At 41.0% G+C, this 22,774-nt stretch overlaps 2 protein-coding genes across 4 annotated transcripts in view; one reads left to right on the top strand and one right to left on the bottom strand.

Annotated features, from left to right (window-relative positions):
• Positions 1 to 22,774, top strand: part of MACROD2 (mono-ADP ribosylhydrolase 2) — an 845,829-nt gene that overhangs the window by 92,454 nt on the left and 730,601 nt on the right. The gene's annotated exons all lie outside the window — the stretch shown is intronic.
• On the bottom strand, positions 6,164 to 20,883 carry FLRT3 (fibronectin leucine rich transmembrane protein 3). The gene is made up of 3 exons (XM_030946259.1): positions 20,829 to 20,883; positions 12,907 to 13,652; positions 6,164 to 11,822 (listed from the first exon to the last, which is right to left on the bottom strand). The coding sequence occupies exon 3, from the start codon at positions 11,775 to 11,777 to the stop codon at positions 9,828 to 9,830; it is 1,950 nt and encodes a 649-aa protein (XP_030802119.1). The 5' UTR covers positions 11,778 to 11,822; positions 12,907 to 13,652; positions 20,829 to 20,883; the 3' UTR covers positions 6,164 to 9,827.

Here is a 22,774-nt window from a genome sequence, read left to right as displayed (position 1 = left end):
TTATGTTTGTTTGGGGTTTTTTTCTGTGTAAGGTGAAGTAAACTTCAGTAAATCTCTCTTCTGATCATGGAGAATAAATTTGATGTTGCTTTTGGGCATACTTATTCCACATCCTCTTTCTTACTTGTTTTCAGGACATAAGTGACACTAATTTGCACTTGTACAGTTCCTCTATCTTGATTACTGAGCAGGCTGGATGATGTGGAGATTAGCGATGACATTTTGAAAGACCAAACGCTTGCCAGTGTCTTTAAAATTCTCTACTTTTCCTTCGTTGTATGATCAAGCCCTGGGGGGAGATGTCAGAGGCAGCTTCTTACAAATGTGAAAGCACTAGAAAACATGATCCCTGGCTTGTTTGACAGATGAAAGTTTATCCCAGTGGAGTTTTTTTTTGCAAAGGAAGCAGTATTGACTGTCTGCTGACTAGACCTAGCACAGGTAAGAGCACCTGCTGGAGCTCCTTCTCAGCAGGGGAAGAATTGTTTTTTCCCCTCCATAGTGGCATTTTAGCTGGTTGTGAGACATGGGAACACATGCCTTGGCAGGTTTCCAAGCTCCCACTGACACCTAGCATGGTTCATTTCCCTATCCTCAGGAATTCTGCTTCATTCTGGGAAGGCACAGGCATGTCCTAGATGGGTTCCTGTGCTGACAGTGATGCACCCAAGCATACCCAGACATCATCTGCTTCTGTTCTAAGACATTTTCCTATTTAATATCCTTAAGCACCAGTCTATAGCAGCACTGTAGAGATTTCCATGAACAACTAGGGGAGACTTCACTCATCACTCACATATTGACTTGCAAACCTCAGAAAGAGGTCAGTGTTGTGGGGATTTGACCTAATAACTTCCTAGAGCTGCTGAGCAAAATGGAGTAAGAAACATTTTGAGGAACTAGATTTATTTTCTTTTCCTGAAAGTATTGCCACAGAAATCAGTCAATTGCTGCAGAAATTTTGCATAATCCAAACCAGGCTTTTGTTAATACTTCACTAGTATCCTTTCAACCCGCTGAACGCGTTTTAATTGATTTGGCAGGATTATACTGAAGGATAAAGTTAGTCTTTACTAGCACAAAGGAGAACAGTAGGTAATTTTAAATTTTATTTTATCGAAATAAACCAGCAGTATCTAATGTAGCAGTGGGTGCTTTCAATAATGTTAGGTATTCTGTAGAGGAAAAATAAAATACCTGTCAGAAATATGCTGATGACTGGAGCTGAACTCATTATAACAAAACCTCCCGGACTGGAATGGGTGCTGCTCCTGCTCCTCACCTCCCAAGCAGTTTTTGCCGTGTGTAAACCCACAGCCAGCAGCTGTCAGGCCGTGCAGGAGGCACTGCTGGGGTCTGGGGCTCCTGTCCTTCGCAGGAGGTGTCAACCAGGCCATGGCAACGGGAGCTGGAGCCTGGAGGAGCTCAAAGAGTGGGATTAGAAGAGCTTACATCCTTTGACTGTGTACCGGATCACTGGATTGAAATCACTTTGATAGGTGCTTTCTGAGGATTTTGCAGGGTTGGTTGTTTTTTTGATTTGTTTGGGGGTTTATTTGAAGTCCCTGAGACTGGGTTGCTTTGCTCCCTAGTTTTGCAGCAATACCAGCATTGAGTTTAAAATGGATATTAAGGCAATCCAATTTATACTGACTGTACCAGCAGGGTGCTTCTTCATGGGACACAGGATATCACCTTCAAATCCATATCAAAGAGAGACTCTCTCTTCCTCTCCCTTCCCAAAGTGGTGTGGTTGCTTTGGGAACAAGATGTGTTTCTTGCATGAGCAGCTCCATAGGTCCTTTTGTCAAAATAGCTGAGTTTCTGGAAGTTTGGGGTTTTTTATTCCTTTCACTGAAATAAGGAAAATCTCCCTGCAGCATACAACAGCACCCTTTTTCATCTAATTAGCTCCTGGTATAATGTCCCTTACCTCTCCCATCTCTAAGACCCTAAAAAAATTTCAAGAAATGCTTCTAGTATTTTATGACTAAAATTATATGAGTGTTAAAGAAGTCAGTTGACAACACAGGGAAAATGGGTGGGAATTGCACATACGATCAGTTCCTTTTGTGCAGAACATGTATTGAAAAACAGTGGGAGGTCCTCAATAAACATGTGCTCATCACAGCATTGGGGATGAAGTTATAAAAAAAAAGCCTTTAAAACTTAGTTATAGGTAAAGCTTGGCATTATATCAAATTTTCCATCCTTGAAAGATAAGCTGTTTGTTTGTTTGTTTTTTTTTTTAAGAATAGTGTAGGATAGTATTAGATTTCAGATCTGGGAGAAAATATTTCTGATAAAATACAGATATTTAGGACAAGTTTATTTTTTTTTTTTTTTGGACAAAACCAGTCCCTATTAGTTTTGTTCGGGTGTATTTGGCTTCTTTTAATGCCTCTGTCTGTGCCCAAGGAACACTGATCAGTGCAGCTCTGTCCCTAGGCTAGCAGACAATGAAAGACCTGAGCATTTCCTGAGACAGATAAGGTACAATAAACAAAGTAGTTGTTCTTTTTTTTAGCATAATTCAATTCTCAGTAGTAGAAGTGTGATTTTGTGGTATTGCACTTCTCCAAAATTCTTTTTAATTGATCTTGTTTATTTGGACTTTCTTAAACTCTTATATGGAACATGGGAAAGCAATAGTGGTTAAGAGCAACTTCTTAGGAATATATTGTGTACCTTGTTCCCCCCACCCTTAACATCATGTATCTGTAAGTTCAGGCAATAGTGGAGATTTCCAGGGGAAATATTTTGTGATGTGTCTGCCCTGGATTTAAGTGCAAACTATTTAAGGAGGGTTTAGCACTATGCCACTATGTGTTAACAAGTGTGATTAGCAGTGAAGAGGTTTTTACATGCATAACAGTCCTGTTTACTGGATAAATGCTCTCAATGAGCTTTATTTAATTAACAAAGAAAAAAAAAGAGTAGAAAGAATAACCTAGAGATGGTGGTTGTCCTGCTGGTGCTCAACCTTTTTGACCCTTAAAGGTACTTACAAATATTCCTGTAATCAAAAGCACTAAGGTTTGTAAGTGGGAGAGGTGAGGGTCTGTCTGAGACAGCCATGGTTGAGCTGGTGAGGTCTTACATGCAGTTCCATCTCTGTCTTTTTTCCTTTATCCAAGGAAATTGCATGAGGTCAGCAATTTAGCTCCCCCAGTGATATTCTCCTGACTGTTTCATTTGGCTGCAAAATGCTGAATTTCAGCAACCAGAAAAACTTCCTAGACCAGGCAGTACTGTGGCGTTTTTCTTAATTTTTATTTTAGCATGCTGTACGTCATTTCTGTATCAGGGAGAAATGAAAAGGTTTTTAGAGGATGAAGTAGGTTACATGCCATTAAGGAGTTCATAAGGTAAAATAATTGCTTTAAAGACATTAGGCAGAGGTTCTGTGTTATCAGCTAATGCCATAAAATTGTATTTACTCACTGGGTTAGCATTTCCCTGTATATGGCTTTCTTTCTGTTAATAAGCTCATGTTCCTCGTGGGCAGTAATTTATTCCATCAGGCTTTGGAAATAAGTGTCTTAATGTTTTTTGAGAAGATTACTGAAACCAGGTAAACAAACAAAATACCACAGATTCTGTACCTATCCACACTCAAACTGTGCAGAAAATGAAAATAGTTTGAGGAGGAGTGCAATGCAAATAACTCGTGTCCATTAAATGTGGCTTAAACAGGGGGTGAGCATATTATACACACGACCAGGAAGTTTACACAGGCTTGTATTTGGGATGTAATTCTGGAGTAACAGTTAAAACATAATTTCTTAAATCCTCTGCTTTGTCAGCATTCCTTGGTAAAAACTGAGTTTACCTTTTTAAAAATGGTTACTTTTGTACTTCCTCATTGAATTCATGGGAAAAAAACACTTGAAGAAGCCAAATTAACTCCACTTTACACACACAAACCAGTAGCTGAAGAGGATATGTGAGGTAAGGAGGCCTTCTCCTACTGCCTGTTGAAGCTGCTGATGCTTGGTCTAGTAATGTAGGAAATTTTGTTAATACAGCAGGCTCAGAGGTGGACCAAGGGTTAGATTTGCCTTGGCTTCCTGTGTGTAATGTAGCCTGAAAAATGTTGCTTCTAAGCCACACCTGCATTATGTAAAACAACTGCTTGTATACATCTCAAAATTTATAAGTCCCTGGTTTTGATCTCACAGTAGTGAAAACAGATTTCATTACCTTTTTGCAATCCTTGCAATAAAAGCAAGGCTTCAAGTTAAAGCCCTGGAAAGCATTATTGTGAGGTGAGATGGGAAAGCAGAGTTTGTGGGGACATCTTTTATCACACCAGCACCTGCTGTGTCTGAGGGTATTCATTTAAAATTATCAACCAGTTGAATTTGTATCCCGTTAAAAATGGAAAGGTTTGCAGTAAAATTATTTATTGTTCCTAATTACAAAAGAAGAAAAAACCAGAAAGAATATTAAACCAAACTGGTCCCCACATCCACAAAACCCATCTGTTTTCATGTGGAAAGCCAGTTTCCTAGCAGGCATTTATCAGGGACTAAGCCACTGGAGGAAAGCGGTATTACATAAATTGGATGTGCAGTTCTGAGCTAAATAAATTTTTAAATATTTTGCATAAATTAGTGACATTAAATGATGCATAATGTGCATAATTCCATCCTTTTGTAAATGATGTTCCCGCAGTTAGTGATTAAAGAACATGGTGCAGCCCCTCGAGTTGGAACAATTAGACCTTCCTCAGCTCTGTCTATAGATAGACGTTCCTTCAGCTCAGCAAGGGACAGAAGTGTGTGCTAGCACTTGGCTATGATCTGCTCCCTGTTTTTGATGACTTAAGAGGGCTGTTCAGGACAGAGCATCAGCCTGTATGAACACTATCAACCAGCTTGAACAAGTCAGATTATTTAATTAGCCCTATTAAGATCCTTCTATTTTTATAACTTATTTATGAGTGTTCTTGCTAAGCTTAGAAGGTCCAGCTTCAGATAGCAAAAAGATGTTTTCAGCTCATGTTGTTAATCTTGAGGGGTTTTATACTGTGACTCCATTAAATTTTCATCCTAAGAAAACAAAAAAGGGGCTGTGAAAAGCCCTGACCTGCAGGTTTCAGGCATAGGGCATTTAGGATGTCCATGCATGATGGACATTTTCTTGGTTGCCAAAACATGTGCTGTATGCCTTTACCTTAGACCATCAAAAATCCAGAGAATGTTTCTTTAACACCCATTTGGAGTGTCTTGGTTCCCCCAGGGGAGATATGTTCCTCAGGCATCACTTAAAGACCGCCATGCTGTGAGTATCTTACTTGATGTCCTGTGCTGAGAAAACAAGGTGATGCTTGTTTTGAGCATCTGCTTTGCCACCCTTTTACTGAGATTCACCTTCTGCTCTTTTCTAGTTTTTTTGAGAGAAGCAGGCAATGATTTGATGTAAGAACTATTAAATCAAACATTCATGTTTACCAAAAGAAAACACTTTTGAAGCAGTTGTGTCCAGAATTTAATACCTACGTCATAGCTGTACCTTCAGAATGTTTGAAAGGGCTCTAATTTCATCACAAGGGTGGGACTCTTATCCACCACCCCAAAATTAAATTCATTTGCAAAGAAAAAAAAAAAGCCAAATTCTGATGTCTGAATTCAGTCAATGAGCTTTTCCTCTCTAGTGGAACTCCTCTGGGCTAGTTTGGAAGATGAAAACTCCTCGGGTATGGAGTAACTTCATGCTTTAAAAAAAAATCACTGATGGTCAACTGCTGGCTTGTGGCTGGAAGATCTGGCTGTTCTGGTATCAGTAAAGAAACAGTTAATTAAACAATGATCAGTCCCTAGGTGATGCTGAAACAATATATGGATTTGGAGGTAAGGTTAAGGCATTTTGAAAGTGGAGAGTACCCGTGTGAATTATGGTTCTGCCCAAAACTATCTCAAACAAATGTGGATTGGATAAATTGATGCAGATGGCATCTGCCAGCTCACTTCTGAAGATCTTACCCAACTTTAGCTGCAGGTGAATGTACAAATTTTATCCTCTGAGCAGGGAAGTCTATGTATGCTTTAGAGCATTATGTCATCAGTAAATTATTTTAATAGCAAATAAGCCTTTATTACTTTTGCTCTTGCTTTATTGCATTTGCTGCTCTACATTCAATATGTACAGCACTGGCACAAGATAGCTTGCATGCTCACTAGTGCATTAGCAGGAGAAATGGAAACTGTGTTCCAAGAACATAATACTTAGAATTTGGTACTGTTAAAGCCAGAAGAAAAAAAAAAATCAAAAAACCCCAACAGTTGCTGCACATCAGGCTCTGGTAGAAAGCTAGGAAGTAACAGCTTATAAATGAAGCAAGTTTCTCACAGAATCGTAGACTATTCTGAATTCAAAGGACCCATCAGGATCACTAAGTCCAGCTCCTGGCCCTAGTTCTGGAAGGTGCCAAGATGAGAAAGTACCAGGGTGTTTTTGGAGACAGCTTTCAGATTAAAACAGAACTGTGGGCAATTCAGGATAGCAATATAAATTTAAAAAGGGACAACAATAAAGAATGTAAAAGGTACTTAGCATAGTATTTGAATATGGGGAGTACTGATCAAGTGAACTCTGCACACAGGTTTAGGCAACACTGAAAAAAATCCCATCCCTTGCTCCACAATTGAATATTGGATAGTACACAGAAATAACATGGAATTCGGAAATTGAGATAAATTTAATGTGGTTTAATGGCATTTGATCAACGTGCTGAATAAAGTGCCTACTGTAGGAATCCGCTTTGCCTGCGTATATACCTGTCTAACTGAAGGGATTTATGGTGGTGCTGGGGAGCACTGCATGCAGCACCTGCAGCACCAGGATGAGCAGCAGCCTTGAAGAGATGGGCCTGACATGGAGAGGAACAGAACTTTGTATAAACAACCAAAGGAAAAAAACACAGAGTTTGGTTTGAAAGCAATCTTTCACTCGTCAAATTAATTTGAACATTATGTGTGTGGAGTAAGAGTTCCTGTAGAACCCGAGGAAGGTCTTGTACACTCCAGTGTGCCATTTTTTGCATTGACATCCACATGTGCTAAGAGGACACCAGCTCTCCTACAAGCCTGACCTGGTTGCCTGAGGAAGACAGAGTCCTGTCCAGGTTTTCACTCTTGCTGGTGGAAGGTGAAGTAGGAACAACTGGGCTGATTTACTGAATTTGCTTTGGATTTGTACACTACTGCCTCACAGGCAAAAATGTCACATAAAAAGTCATTTTACTTAAGACTGTCATACAATTATCTCTTCAAGTGCCAACTTTTTTATACCCTTATGACTTTGTGTGGCATCACTGGAGTTGGTACATACATTACCAGGCACTTCTGGCTTAGGTGCCTCAGAAGGCAAAGTACCCATTCAGTGTTTTTTTACTTTTTTCCCAACATCAATTTGGAGCCAACTGAGACAGAGGTTCTCAAATAGCTTGAAAATCCAACAAAACCTGTTTAATTTTGTAACTGGAGAACTGCTGGCAAAGAACTAGGCTCTCTTGCCAGTGACCCAGCCATTTCATGAGCTCAGGTATCAGGGATGCCCCTGTGTGAGTGCAGACAAAGAACAGGTCTGTCCAGTCCCTCTCTGTCATTTGCCTTCCCTGCTCATTGCCTGGGAAGCTTTTTGCACATCAACATAATGAGCCTCCACATGCTCAGTTTTGGCTTTCTTACCCTTCCCTAGATTGGCAACTGATGGGACAACAGAGTAAAATAGTCTTGTTTGGTGCATTTCACTGAGCTGAGCACTCCCCTTTCCATGGATCCATTCAGTGCTCCATGGTTTGTACAAGGTCAGTAAGGAAGCACAGTGCTGCGTGCCTCCACTGCTCAGGAACTGCAGGGGACATTTTTGAAAGTGATGTGCCAGCAATTCCATGGTGCAGGGAGTTTGGAGAGGAACTTCCCTGGGCACATCTGGAAAATGAGGACGAAAAAAGTGTGTTACTGGAAATTTCGTGTCTGCACAGTTAGGTGGATCCCTGGTAGGAGATTGATTAGCAGGCTGATTGCTGAAACCATTAGTCTCAGTGTTGGTCACTCTCTCATTCTTTACTACTCTTAAGGAAACATACAGGCCAAGCACCACTAAAATTCTCATAGAATTAATCTGCATTTGGTATACATTCCTTCTTGTCTGAGATATTGTCTGAAATATTAAATTTTTATTTGCTGTTTCTTTAAAAAAATCCCTGTACTTCAGAGAGTTGTAACTCCATGCCTTCCCTCGCTTTCATTGTTCACACTGTTCACTGTTGTGAAAACTTTTTTTCCAAGTGATTAATAAGGAAGAAAACCTGCAAGGGTAATACTGTTAACCTGAACACAGAAGCTCATGACCTGAGAAGTAGTAGCTTCCGAGTGGGTTTCTTATCAGAGCACTGCAGAGGTGCAGCATAGTTCTGAAGTAGTTTTTCAACTTCATTCATGAATAAGACCAGTATTTTTCATAGTTAAGTTATGTATGAAAAGGTGGGTATTTTATTATTTCCTTTTTTCTTAGTTTTTAAAAGCTTGATACATGTAGTGTTGGATCAAGGCACACACAAGACTGGCCAAAGGGCGTACAAAGCACTTTGGTTTTTAGTTGAAGAAACAGAATGATTATTGCAACAAAGAGTGGCTTGGGGTTTAAACATAATAGCTCATAGTTCAGCAGGAAGGCAGAAAGAAACATGTTACCTTACAGATTTACCAAGGAATTTCTGGATAACTGTGACAGTAATGGGCAGTATTCCTGACTGTAACAGCATTATACTGAACACAGACTCGTATATGCTTCAGAATTGCTGCATTCTCCATTTGTCTGCTCACCTTTGGGACCAGTTTTTGAGACCTTGCATTTATTGCCTTGGGTTTTGTCCTGCTCCCCTTTCTTGTGAAACTGCACTTTCAGCCCTTTTTCTTTTCAAAGCAGTTTCAAAGTGTTGCCTGCCCTTGTCTCCCAAATGCCAGTGAGCATCCATTTTGTCTGTAATATACAGACCACTGATTCTGATAACCAAAAAACTATTCCTGAACTGTATCTACCCCCTTGGTTTGTAGAGCCTACCATTTTTTTAAAATTATTTGTTTGGAATTTGATTATTCTTTCCTCTAGGGATTACAGGTTTTTTTTAACACTTGTAAAAAGCTTCAGTCCCATGCATATCATCAATTTGCTTATTCTCATTTTAATTGGATTTCACCACTGTTGAATGGATATATCTAGACAGCTGATATTGCCCATTACTACACACATTTTTGTTTATTGAATATTGTTGTGGTTTACAGATTTAATAGACCCAACACTGGAAGTTCTGTGAGTTTTTTGTAACCATTTTTGATCTTCCTGACTTGCCAGGTTCAACATTATTTTATTGATACCAAAGTGAAAAATGACCTGTGCTTACACTTACAAGGATCTCAGATGAATGTTCTGACTGCTCAACACGGCAAGAAAATTCACTTTCACAGTCAACAAGTCATCTTACTCAGTAGAACACAAAAGTTAAATGGTCTGTAACTTCAATATTAGCAAGGAAAATACAGTACAAATTACTAAAAAATACTAAAATATAGAATTGTGGTCAGGTATCCCCACTACATTAATCGCAGCAGTAGCCTGAAATTTGAAACTTTTAATAAAAAGTTCTTAAATATAAATTATATGGCAAATGTACAGTACATTGCTTTGTCAGTCTTTTAATCCAGTGTTTTGCAGTAGAACAGCAACTGTTAAGCCAGTCTTTTCTTGTTTTCTTTAAAAAACAAAACAAACCCAAAAAACCCAACAAAACCCAAACCAGTCTTTCACGTCCCTCAGTATCATGAGTGTGAATGATCTGAATCTGGAATACCACTGTCTCTGTAGCTCCTGTTACTACTGCTTTCACTGTGGCTGTTCTTGTACAGATTCATGCCATTAGGTGGGAAAATGGTGTGTATTACAAATTCCTCCTTGGACACTTGGTCACCGGTAATTGGTATCATCTGGAAAGAAGTCTCCCTGATTTCCAAGATGGAGTTATCCTTCTTGGTTCCCGCTTCGGCATAGTCGTCTTTTCTCCGGCGTCCCTTGCTGTAGGTGCAGTTCCGGGAGAACAGGGACCCGTTTCTGTGCACGTACCAGCAGACCAGGGCCAGCAGCCCTATGGCCACCAGCGCCACCACACCGCCGATGATGGCGGCCAAGGGCAAGCTGGAGTTTTTGTAAGGTTCTTTCTCCTGCTCCCGGTTGAGGGTGGTGGTAGGGTTGTACATCTTCAGAGGCGCTGTCTCGGTCTCGATGCATTCGGGTGTTTCGTCGGAGAGATAGATGTTGCTGGTTTCCATGGGAACCATGCACACACGGTACGGTGACTCCGGTTCGAGAGCCGTGAGCAAATAGTCGCTTCTGTCGCCTGTAACTATAGTTTCAGTTATAGATCCAAAGGCAGGGCTGTGACCCATCTTGAGCCAGCTCAGTCTCAAAGCAGTCATCGGTAGTGCAACTTTCCAGGAGATGTGGATAGTCTCCGTGCTTACGGATTTCACAAATATTGTAATGATTTTGCGTACCGGGCTCGCCGTGGTTCTGTAGTTTTTATTTAGATTGGGAGTCTTGATGTCTGGTTGTTTGGTCACAGAAATGGGCCAGTGTCCCTGGGCTGGGTATAAAGTGTTTGGTACTGCAGTAGTGATTTGGACGGTGCTTATCACGCTATCGTCCTTACAGTCAAACAGGTCTGCGCTGAGGTCTTTGATAGCCATCCCACGTACTTTTTCTGGTGCCTGACACATCAGTCCACGTACGTTCACTTTTAAAGGCAGCGACTGTAACCAGTCACGTACCCATTTCATTTTGCACCCGCAGTGCCAAGGGTTGTTGCGAAGAAAAAGTTGAGTGATGTTGTCCAGGTCATCGAAGACACCCTGAGGTAAATTGCTGAGATTGTTATTGGACATATCTAGTCGGTACAATTGCCGTAAGTAAGAGAAAGCATTGGGTGGCACACGGTTGATGTGGTTTTCTTGGAGATAAAGCTTTCTTAGGTTTGTTCCCGGCAAATTCACCGGTGCAGCTGTGAGTGAATTGCGGACCAATGACAATTCTGTAAGATTGACTAGATTAATGAAAACTTTGTCTCCTAATCCATGATTATTTAGAAGATTTCCATCTAAAACAAGGCGTTTTAGATTTGTAAGGTCTTGAAGGGACAGCTCAGAAATTGTGGAAATGCGATTATCATCCAAGCGTAGCTCTTCTATGGTTTTAGGCAAACCCCAGGGAATGGTGCTAAGGTGATTTCGAGAGAGAAAAAGAAGTCTGAGATAGATGTTGTCCCGGAAAGCTCCATCCTCAATGCTAACGGCAGAAACAGAATTATCATCCAAATGCAGTTCTTCCAGAAAAGGAATTTTTGAAAGTGAATCATAAGTAATGGTCCTTATATTGTTCTCCTGCAAATGCAGTTCCTTAATGAACTTAGGGAGGTTAGTGGGGAATTCATCTAGGCTGTTGCGGTATAAATATATTCTTTCCACCCTAAGCAAGTTCTTCAGTTCTGAAGGAATCCCAGCATTATTTATTTGATTGTTCTGAAGGAAGAGGGTGGTTGCATCCTCTGGGATTCCTGTAGGAATAGACGTCAAATCGCGATCATTACAATATATGAAACCCACATCACAGCGACACACTGAAGGGCATGATTTGGCACTAACAGAATAAGGTGCCATGTCAAGTAACAGCCCTATTTTAGTCCAAACTAGGAAGATGCTCCAGGTAACACTAATCATGGTCAGGAATGATGAGATTTCTATACAGTTCTGATCTTCAACAATCTAAAAAAACCAAACAAACAAAATTATCCAGATCATCAGTGAAGAAACCGCAATAAAAAAATCAACTTCAACATTACAGAAGACATCTGAAACACACAGTAAACCAAAATTCAAGTGCGTAGATGCATTTTACTCTCTCTTCCTTACTTCAATAATTCTACTACTTGTACTCATTCAATTAACTAAATAGGTTATTCTCCATAGTGATTGAAAATAATATAATCAAGTATGCCTGATCTGTGAATTATTTTGCTTAAGCAACAAGACTCTTTCTAAGGATTCCTTCCCATTTCACGTGTACCGACAATCTTTGTTCACAGATACCAGATAAGAATGGAACTGAAGTCACACCAGAGTTCAAGTAAATCATTCTATATCTGAAAGATAAGAAGTAATTCCTAAGCCAGCTAACTTCCTCAGGAGCCCTTAAGTGAACTATAAAACCCTTACCAAACTCACAAGTCTAGTGCTAGCTATTTCAGAAGTTCAAAAAAAAGCCCTAAAAGCAAAGCATAAAATACAGATAAAAGAGTGAGGGCCAGTGACGACATTTTCCCAAGTCTTCCCCAGTGCTCAGCTTCACAGTGTGTAACTTACAAACACTGTGGACTATTTTGCTTGGTTTTGCAGCTTCAGAAAGGTGAATGTTACAACTGGCAGGTAGCTGGTAGAGCTATGGCTTTCTAGTTCACTGGATGAAATATTTCATTACATGCTTAATTTCATGTTTAAATATTTGTCATTCTCAAAAGTCGTCTTACTAAGTAGCACACTCATAAGAGTGTATTTGGCAGGTTTAACCACATTTCCCCATCTTATTACTAGCATAGCAGAAATTAACTCTTGAGACTGAGATTGTACTTTGCATTGGTAGTGTGTTTGTACACTGAGCTCAGGTAATTAGCATTTTTATAGCTTTTAAGACAACATAATTCAATTACCATTGTAATTAGGGTTGTGAGAACTCCTGCAAGATGACCTATGCATTAAGCAGTGTCATGACCTTTTCTCTTATGGGTTCATATATTAATTGAACTTTATTCTCAGAGGCATGAAAAGGAAAATAAATTTATATTGATCCTACCGTATTTAAAGGTATGAGTAAATTTTGTGCTTGAGGATATCCAGTAAAGGGATGTCTTTCTGCCCAGTCACTCTTATGGTTTACTCCATGAAGCAGTTTTCTCTTGATGGTGTTTACTCAGATGCTCCTTGGTGGTGTTGGTGTGTTTCCTGGCTCCTGGCACGACGCTCAATGAGCATTCCAACCAAGATTTATCATGGTATGTAAGCACACCAGGCCCCAGTGTAGAAAAGCTTCAGCTTCCTTCTATTTTAGTCCTCATGTAAGGTCTATGAATGAAGAGCCTCTTTTGTTTGCTTTAATGCCTTTAGCAGGAATTACTTTTCTTTGTAACTCTTACAAACTCTTCTGTGCAGCGTAGTAGTCAGAGGAGGGAACTGCAGTGCCGCGTGATAGAAACCATTCATTATGCTGAGGCTCGAAGGACTGCAGCCTCTTCAGGAGGTCAGGAAAGGGATGCTTTTTCCTATCCAGAATTATCCAAGGATGACCTTTGTACAGTAGCTACATCCTGATACATCCACACCTCTTTCAGAGAAACGTTTTCCAACTCTCACTTTTTAACGCTTCTTCCAAATTTGTAATGCAGGAAAGAATTCCTCCTGTGCTGCAAGAATGCAAGTTACTTTACCACAGAAACATCAGGCAATTCAGATGGTTTTCTTCATTATAAAAAACCCCCACAAAAATATGATTTCCTTCCCAGAAAACTCCCCTTTGAAAGCTTTCCTCGAACTCCTAATGTCCTGCAAAAGTAAAAACAAAAAAATTGGAATTAATAACAACTGGTGCATACTAGTTTTAAGGGTTGCATCCCCTGTACATGAGTAGCACACCTTGTTTCCCCAAGGCATTGGTATTTCAGCAAAATCCACAGAGCTCTTTCAAAAAATGTTTTGCTGTGTAGTTTCATGTTACTGCAGTTTTGCTGCAACTGTATTTTCCCTTATTTCAATAGAAAAGTAAAGGCAGAGGAGTAATAAAATATTTATAAATTAAGTTTTTCATCTGATGTCAAATGCTAGTGTTACCTCCTTAGAGCAGAACAAAATGGTTGCTTTTGTGTTCCTGGTAAATAGATGATCTCCTTGGTTTTAAGTGTAAAAGGAGCTAATTCTCTTCACTAGCTACTGTGTGAAAGGGAAAGCATTGTATGAATGTATTTCCCATTTGCAGCATGTTGATTCTGAGCTAGGGACTAGCCAGGCATCTGTGTCTGATTTTTGGCAATACATAGGTGGGTTTAGTCTGTAAATTTTCTAAAAAGGAGAAAAATATTATTTCTTTCCTTTGTATTTCTGACAGAAGACTAATTGTTTTTTAAATAGCATTTTAACTTGGGCTATTTCATATCACTACTGCATAAAATATCCAGTGAGATACCAAGTCCCCAGCAAGTCTGTAGGTAGCATGTCTGAAATAAAAGTGGTTAAATCTGAAATGAAACAAATCTTTAATGTGTACTTGCTTTTCCCTTTTGTGACATCACATTTGTCCAAGGGACCAAGCACAATCCTTGGAACCAAAGTACTTGGCAGGAACAGTGTGCTGAGTAATGCTTGCTTAGTTGCCTTCCTGGGAGCAAAACTAGAGCATCTTCTGCTCCTCTGTAAAATACTTGACCTAAACACAAACACTCTGTGTTTTATAAATGTCTTTTGCAATTTGTAGCAGGTCTGTTATGAAACAGACCAGTCATACTCCTTACAGCAACACAGAATATGCAGTGATATATTTAAATAGATACAAATTCTGCTGCTCTTTTTCATAGAAAAATGTTAACCATTAAAAAAAAACAACCCCAAAGCCCCCCCATTTGAGAGATGGTGTGAGTACCCCGTGAGGGAGTGGAAAAGACTCTCTCTCCTGCTGCTGCTTTCGTGCTCCTCTGAGCTTTGTTTTCAGAATCTTGTTTTCAGCAGTTGCCCAATGAAAAAAAAAAAAACCTCAAAATGAGAGACCCCCACGGTGGCATAAATAAGTATTTTTATGTGTGCTTTATTTAAGGCAAAAACACAATCTATGTGGCCACATTTTAAATAGAAGGGAATGCATGTTTAGTGGTAACTTATGTAATTTGGGTAAATTATATAATCATTATGAAATGGAACAAAAAAGCTCTGTATTCTTCCAGTGTCTAGTCTTCTTGCTCTGTATTACTCAAATGTTTGGCGAAAGAAGCCCAGGCCCTATTCCTAAAACTTTGAAATAAAGAGCAACTTAACTGCTGTAGAAAAAAATGGCGTCTCTTAGGAACTAATTTGAAATCGTGATTGAAGGTATTTTCTGGAAGGGTATGGTGAAATAGGAATATAAATTCCTTTAATAGGCCTTTGAAGGCTACAATAACTTTTAAGTACTTAAAATCATAAATTTTCTTTAGAACTCTGAGCTGTAAAAAACTTGTTAGTCTTAAGCAAAACCTTGGCTCTAGTATGCATACATTACATAGATACATGCACACAGCAAGTTCATTTATTTTACTTTTCTAGCACATAAACTGTTTCCTCTGTGCTTCATTTGATAGTCATCTCTTCATTTACTGCCACTATTATAATAGCAGTAATGTGTAGGATTAAAATGAAAGCACTAAAGCTCATTAAGTTCCTGGAATTTTTTTATCCCTTCTCTCAAAATTACATGAAAACAAGAGCAAGAAAAAGAAAAGGTTTCTTTGGAGAAGACGACACTGTTTCAAAAATGTGGATTAAGACTATACCCCCCACTCCCTTTTTTAAACTTAGAATAGTTTTCTTCAGGTCTTGATTGTTTGATATCTTGCACTTCCCTTTTATATCTCAAGCTATAGCTGAAAACAATGTTTTTGCATATCAAAGGCTCCAGTGATCTGTCTACAGAGAAGAAGGGAATCGTGCTGCCATGCTCCAACTTTCCCCTTCTTGAGCTGTCTCTAAATATTCCCTGACACCAAGTCATTATAGCTGATCCGGCAGGATGAAAAGAAAAGTGACCCCCACTGGTACAGACACTGTGTCCAGGTTTCTGCAGCATCAGATTGGGAGGCTTCATGGACACATGGTTTTGAAAGAAGCCATTATTTTTGAGCAGACCAGATTTTAGGAACTGTGCTGATAATTTTTAACTGCAAAAAAATCAGTCCTTGTTTTTTTGGTAACAAAAGTAACACTGGAAAAATTGAACAGCAGTCTTTTTGCTCTTTATTCCAAATTGAATGTTTTCCTCAACTTTCTGAACCACATGGTAAAATTAGTTTTCCTGGGACTGTGTAAGCTAGTGAATTACTAGAGATATCAGCAATGTGTGGACCTTGCATATGGACTTATTGCTGTGGTACAGCAAAGGGGACATCTGATTTTAAAATGTTCAACATAAGTTGAGCTATTAAAAAAACTCAAAAAAAGTACATAAGAAGAACATTGTATTTACCCTGAAGTATGGAGTCCAGCTGCACTCACTGCACTGTAGGCAGCCAATGGCTTAACAAAAGAAATAGTTTTGGTATATTTGAAAAGTTGGGATTTTTCCTAAAAACAGTGTCAAAGATTTCTTTCCAAGTTAATAGAAAAAGTGAATAAAATCAAGACCTGCCTCACTTGAGGTCACACAGTGCGTATTTGAATTTCTAATCTAGCTCTGTGTTCTCCAGCAGTAACTCTGGTAGCTCAGTGGCTTCTTTCTTACCATCAAAGTAAAAGGGAAAGGAAAGGGAAACTACTAGGTATTTTTAGGTTGTAAAAGACAAAACGATTATTCAAAGCCACCATTAGAATGTACATACTTGATAAGCCAATTTGCTTAACCAGTGTACTTCTATTCCAGAAGTAGCTCTGTATTTGTTTAGAATCTGAAGCATACCAGAAACACAAAATGTGCTTATTTTTTAAAATACTTGTGAAGTCCATCTACTGCTTATAATGTCAGTTGTGCTTACAAAGGTCACGCTGCAGCTTAAACAGCTTCACCAACTTTTTTTTTTTTAAGAAATTCTACGGTGCTAATCTGAACGTAAAACAATGTCCACACTTTGTTTTCTTTAAGTGTATTACTCAGGGTTAGTTGATAGTGACAGCAAAATGCTTTCTAAGCACTCTGTCTAGGAGCTGCAATTTCCACGATCATCGTATTTCAGGAAGGTGCCCCAGCCTTTTGTTTGGTGCTAGGCAAGCAGAAGGTCTTCTAGCTGTCTTTGCAAGGGGTAAAAAATGTAAAGGAGTTTGTTAAAGTGAGAGTGAGCCCTTCAGTCAGACTGTAGCACAGCCTCTTAGTGAAATTTGTTGTTGTTGTTTTTCGTTGGAGATTTCATTTACTTGCAGAAAACTTGCTCCCACTTCTTGTGCAGTAGGAATAATACTGCTGGTGTCTTATTAAGTCAAACTCAAGTGTCCTAAAAAATGCAAATTTTTATGTGATCTTCCCTCAAATGCAAGTAATTCTGACTTAGAGATGAATTCTGAGTAAAAGCTTGACTCCACACCCAAGATCAGCCAAACCTGTATTTGCTGTAGAGGATGGAAATGAACTATGAGTGCCTCTCTTCTGAAGTTTACTTCTAAAATGTTTCCTAGTTTTGAAGATGCTGGGTTGAAAAGACCCAGACTATTACTCTATTCCTTCTCACTCTCTTGTTTTGACTGCTGCACGTTAAGAAAATGCTTTGAGGGGGAGATCTTTTGCAAAGGATTTTTGGTTTGTGTTTTAGTGCTCTGTGACTTTAGCCAATTATGGCTTCTAGGTTTTCTTTTTGAGAGCTGCTGCTGAGGTAACTTGTCTGGGCATTAAATAAAAGAATAGAGAACAAATGCTGCCATTGTTTCAAGGGAAAAAAAATCTGGTTTTCCCCTCTTGACAAGTTTAGGTAGAATTATACCTGATAGGGAGTTTCTGGCACAAAACTCCTGACATGTAAAAACATTACTTGAACACTAGATAAAGTTTCAGTCGTTTTGTTTCTTTCCTTTTTAAAGCAGTTGTTTGCTCATCACCTGATTACTAAGTTTGCTCCTCAAAAAATTAGAAAAAACACAAAACTGTAAGAATGTTTGGCTTCTTACAGCTCATGAAAGGCAGAAGAGAGTTAGTGATGCCATAAGATATGTACTGAACACTTTTCAAGATTCCTGCCCTAAGTGGTATTTGGCTGCTTTTAAAAAGAAATGTAAGCAATCACATATTAATTCTTTCATGCACTGCTGTGCTTTGAAGTGATTAAGGAAAAAACTTAAGAGCTAACTAGCCATTAGCATCCATGCTTCCTGCTCCAAGGAGACAAAGATGGCCATCTCGCATCTGAAGCCACTTCAAATAACTGCAACTGCAAAGTTTGCAAACTCCAGCAATTGCTTTGATTAGTCACCATTGCCTTACACAATATCAGACAACTTTTAGCTACTGGTGACAGAGGAAAAAACCCAAACCAAAACAAACACCAAAAACCCCAACCCAGAAACTCATCTTTATTTCGTGCTTCCTGTAAAATGTATCCACTTTATTTCTGGAGATCAAAGCTCGCTGTGAGTTTACTACAGAGTTTTTTTGCCCACTGGGGGGTGGTACATGCTACAAAACCTGCGCTTTTAAGAGCCACAAGTCAGATGTTTAGTGCTGCTGTCCAGTCTTCTCTGCTTTAATTACAACAAAGTCTCCCGTTGAGAAAAACAGAGGCAGCTTGAAAAGGAGGGAGTTATAAAAAAATAAAATAAATCACTCTTCCAGAGAGTTTAAAGAATTTCCCATGCTGATTACTTGCAGTATTTATCTGGTTGTTCTCCAGTTAAAATGGTATAAATGTACCAAAAAAAAAAAAAAAGAAGAGAATTAGCATTTTAAATATATTCCAAGGGCTGTCACTGTTTCTGGTATACATGAGGAACACAGAAGACAGGAAAAAATACAGCTTTTAGAAGTGATTAAATGTGGATGGAAAAATAGAAAAGCTTGATAGCAGCATGAAGTAGGATTAGAATAAACCCAGTGTATTTCAAGATAATTGGCTTTCTGTAAACCCAGGTATACCTTTTGTTTATGAAATATCTGAAACCCTATCTTAAACAGGGCTGTATTGTATGGGTTTGGAATAAATTAAAGGAAACTTGAAGGTGGGTTTTCTTTTGAGGGAGGGAAGGGCACTGAAAGCTCTTGAGTATGACCTAATGCGTGGTATATATCGACAAGGAAAACACAGACTGAGCTTTCTGTTTTATAGCAAATAATTATTTTCTTTATACACTTGAATTGACAGATGCGTTTTTCAGTCTAATTCAAAGAAATGTTCATTAAGATGCCATATCCCCAGGCAATAGATGGTGAGCATAACTGATGCTTCTGTCTTTTTGGGCAGTATATTTTAGACAAGGAAATTGGGGTCAGGATAATGAACTGTTTTTTTAAAGTCTGAACATTTTCGGCCTCTTTGTATAAAAGATGTACACGGAAATGCAAAATGTGAATCTTCTTGTTTCAAAGAGGCAAAGAGAAAATGCATGCAGCTAATGTGCAGGAATAAGATTGAACTGCAAAGTAATTCTGCATTTTGGTGTGAATCTGGTGTAGAAAATACTCCACTGTACTCTGTTAACTGACCAGAACTGATCCCTTACAGAAGGGAAGCGACTTGCCTTCAGCCCGAATTAATAACCCGTCGGTAACAGCATTCCATGAATTAGTTAATTACATACACTCGTCCTCGCGTTTGCAACACTCCTTGCAACTTTGCCCGGATGTGCCAGGGTTGAGCTCAAACCCCTTTGCGGTCTGAGAGATTAAAATTGAGGCGACCTCAAAGAGCAGGACTGAGCCAGAAAGGCAGCTGTCTGTGCAAGAGCTGAGCTTTTATTCACCAAGGGGATGAGCTTGGAAACTAAGCAGGAATCCAAAAAAAGAACCAGCCAACCAACCCCAAAATCAGAAAGCTGTGCCTGCTTGCTGTGAGCTGTGGCAGATGCTGGGAAGCAGGACCACTACATTGGGAAATGCAGGAATACTTGGGCTCTGCCTGATCAACTAAGTTGCAGCTCCTAATTGCATTTGAGGAAAAGAGCTAAGACCAAAAGGTTTTGGCACATCCAGCAGTCGTGAAATGATTTTTGAGGTCAGAATCACGTAGAGATGAGGTGTTCAACAAAGTACGTAGTGAATTATTTATTTGCAAGCCATTTATAAATTAATTAGCTGTGCCTGTAGGAGGGCATACAATCACTTAATACACTGAAAACAGCAGAAAAGTTGATTAGAACTAGGCGAGGACCTATGGAAGGCAGGAAGATTATGAGCCAGCTCTTCTTCCCAAAGAAAGTGGGGCGTCGGGGCGGGAATTTGGGCCTGTTGCATTCTTTCTGTGCAACCATTTTGTTGCCCATCTTCTCGCCCGCAGACTTTGTGGTGCGGGGGACAGCGCTGCGCAGGGGCGCGAACGCATCGCCTCGATTTTTTTTTTCCTTTTAAATAGATGCAGCAAGAAGGGGCTGGAGGGAGGGGGAAGTCTCCCACCCGTGGGAGCGATGCGGGCTACGCGCAGGAGCATCCCCCACCATCCGCGTTCGAACGCGCGGCCGGGGTCCCAGCGCCGCGGGGCGCGGGCGCTGCTCTGCGGGTGCCCCCGCGCCGCTCTCCGCCCCCGCGCAGGCAGGGCGGCTTTGCGCTGCCTCCTTCTCCGGGGGCTGGGGCAGCGCAGGCACCGCACGCCCAGCCTGGGGAACCCCGGCTCCGCTCCAGATGTGCGGGCTAAGCCCGCTGCGCTCCTGCGCGCCCCCCGCGCACTCCGCCGGGAGGGAGGGCGGGCGGGCTCTCCCCGCCGCAGCGCCGTGCCCGCACTCCGGCGCCGGGAAGCGGTTGGCGGTGTAGGGAGCGCGCCCAAACTTCCCTCCACATCCTCCTCTTTCTCCGCATCCCCCCGAGCCGCGCAAGTCCCGCGGAGGAGAAGAAGCGGCTTATCCCGCGCTTACCTGCGGAGCGGCGCGGGGCGGGGCGGTGCCGGCGGCGGTGCTGGCGGCGGGGCCGGGAGCGGAGCGCGGTGCGGAGCGGGCGCTGCGCTGTGGCGGGGCGGCCGCGGACGGAGCTCGGCTCGCGCCCCTCAAGTCGCGGCGGCAGCGGCGGAGCCGCGGGGGCGGGGCCGGACGTCACGGGGGGCGGGGCCGGGGCGGGGCGCGGCGCGGGGCCGCCGCTAGGGGGAGCAGCAGGCGGCGCCACGGCCCCGCCGCGCAGGGGGTGTCGGGGGCGGACGTGGCGCCTCAGCCCCGCAGCGGGGGGCCGAGGTTTAAAACTATTTCTTTAGCCTGTTCTTGACGTGGCGGAGAAGGGATGGTGCCGATGGTGGCCGTGCCGGGAGCGGGGTGGCTCCCCTTCATCCCCCAGTTCATCCCCCAGTTCATCTCCCAGCGCCCAGTTTTGGGCTGGGCAGGTGATCCCGGTTCCCTGGTTTTGGGTCCAAGGAGCAGGACAGGCCGCGAGTTTCATGAAACACAAATAAATTTTTAAAAAATTAAATTTAAATTTATTTGCGTTTTAAACTTATTTGTGTTTAAATTAAATCTAAATTTATTTGTGTTTAAAACACAAATAAATGAATAAATTTCCTCAGTCGCAGTTGCCACATGGCTGTGAGTGCCGTCGCTCACTCCCCTGGCACCTCCCTGGCTGTGGCGCTTCATGTAAAGCAGTGCAGGCTATGGCAGCTTTGGGGGGATTTGAGGGTTTTCCCGAGGTGACTCCTTTGGAATCATCAAATGGATATGAACTGCCTGGTTCCTGCTCCACCTGGGATGGGGCTCACCAGGACATCCCTTATCATGCCCAGCAGGGCTGAGATTGAGCAGGAACTGTGGCCTGGCCAGGCTGCACTCCTTGGGGATTTGTCATAAAGTTTCTGCCCTTCAAACACAACCAGAAATTTCTGGTCGTTAAAGGGCAAAGTAGAAAACATCTTCCCCTGGTGTTTTTTCATCAAACCTAGTTTCCTTTACCTGTAGCATTAGGTTTGGCAGATGAGGTTGATGTTTTTCTTGTTTTGGTTTTTTAAAAATTTCCAATTAAACGGGGTGTCTCTCCCAGCAGACAGCTGCTGCATTCATGAGCATCCTGTTCTCTTCATTGGCCATGCACAAGTGATCTTGGCCACCTCATGCAGGGCTTTGACCAGCGTGCTCTCCAGCACAGAGCCAATGTCTAGGGGAAGGCAAACTCCTGAAAACTGGCTCTGCTCATCCCAGTTATCCTTCCACTTTTTGCTGGTATCAGAAGACTGCAAGACCAAGCTTCATTGATTTCAAAGGAAGCTCAAACTTCTGTAAATCCTATAGAAGCTGCCACATAGGAGCACCTTCTGTGTAAACTTTGAATACTTTAATTGCTGTTGATCTCTTTTGTCAAAAACAAAACCAGACAAACTTAAAAGTGTCAAGCTCATCCTTCTCAAGAGGATTTTAATAAATTTTTGAATGCTGCTTGATAGACTTGATACTTAGATATATGAAATTTTGTATACATGCTGTATTTAATCTACTAATTAAAAAAATCTGGATTGATTTTCCTGTATAAGGAAGGAGAAGGATTTTTTCACTGCCACTTCAATTCTAATCTTTCCCTGAGGAGAGCAAAAACTAATAATAAATTGACTTAGGTTAAGGTGCAATTGTCTGTATTGATAGTCCTGGCAGTGAGCTGTGCCCTGACCAGCTCAGAATAATCAACTGTTTTGCATATACATCTTAATGCACATCTAGCACATTACAGGCCTATGAATACATATGTACATGTATTACATGAACATATGATACATCTGGTACTACAGCATGCCTGTATCTCATCATATGGGACAGCATAGTGGGCTGTGGAAATGCTAAGACTTGGGAAATGGTGCACCTATCCTGTTGTTTTTTGTTTTTTTTAAACT

Source organism: Camarhynchus parvulus, chromosome 3, assembly GCF_901933205.1.
Source record: "Camarhynchus parvulus chromosome 3, STF_HiC, whole genome shotgun sequence".
In the NCBI taxonomy this organism is placed as follows: Eukaryota; Metazoa; Chordata; class Aves; order Passeriformes; family Thraupidae; genus Camarhynchus; species Camarhynchus parvulus.
The sequence above is the reverse complement of the archived record's forward strand: the minus strand, read 5'-3'. Positions and strand labels throughout refer to the sequence as shown.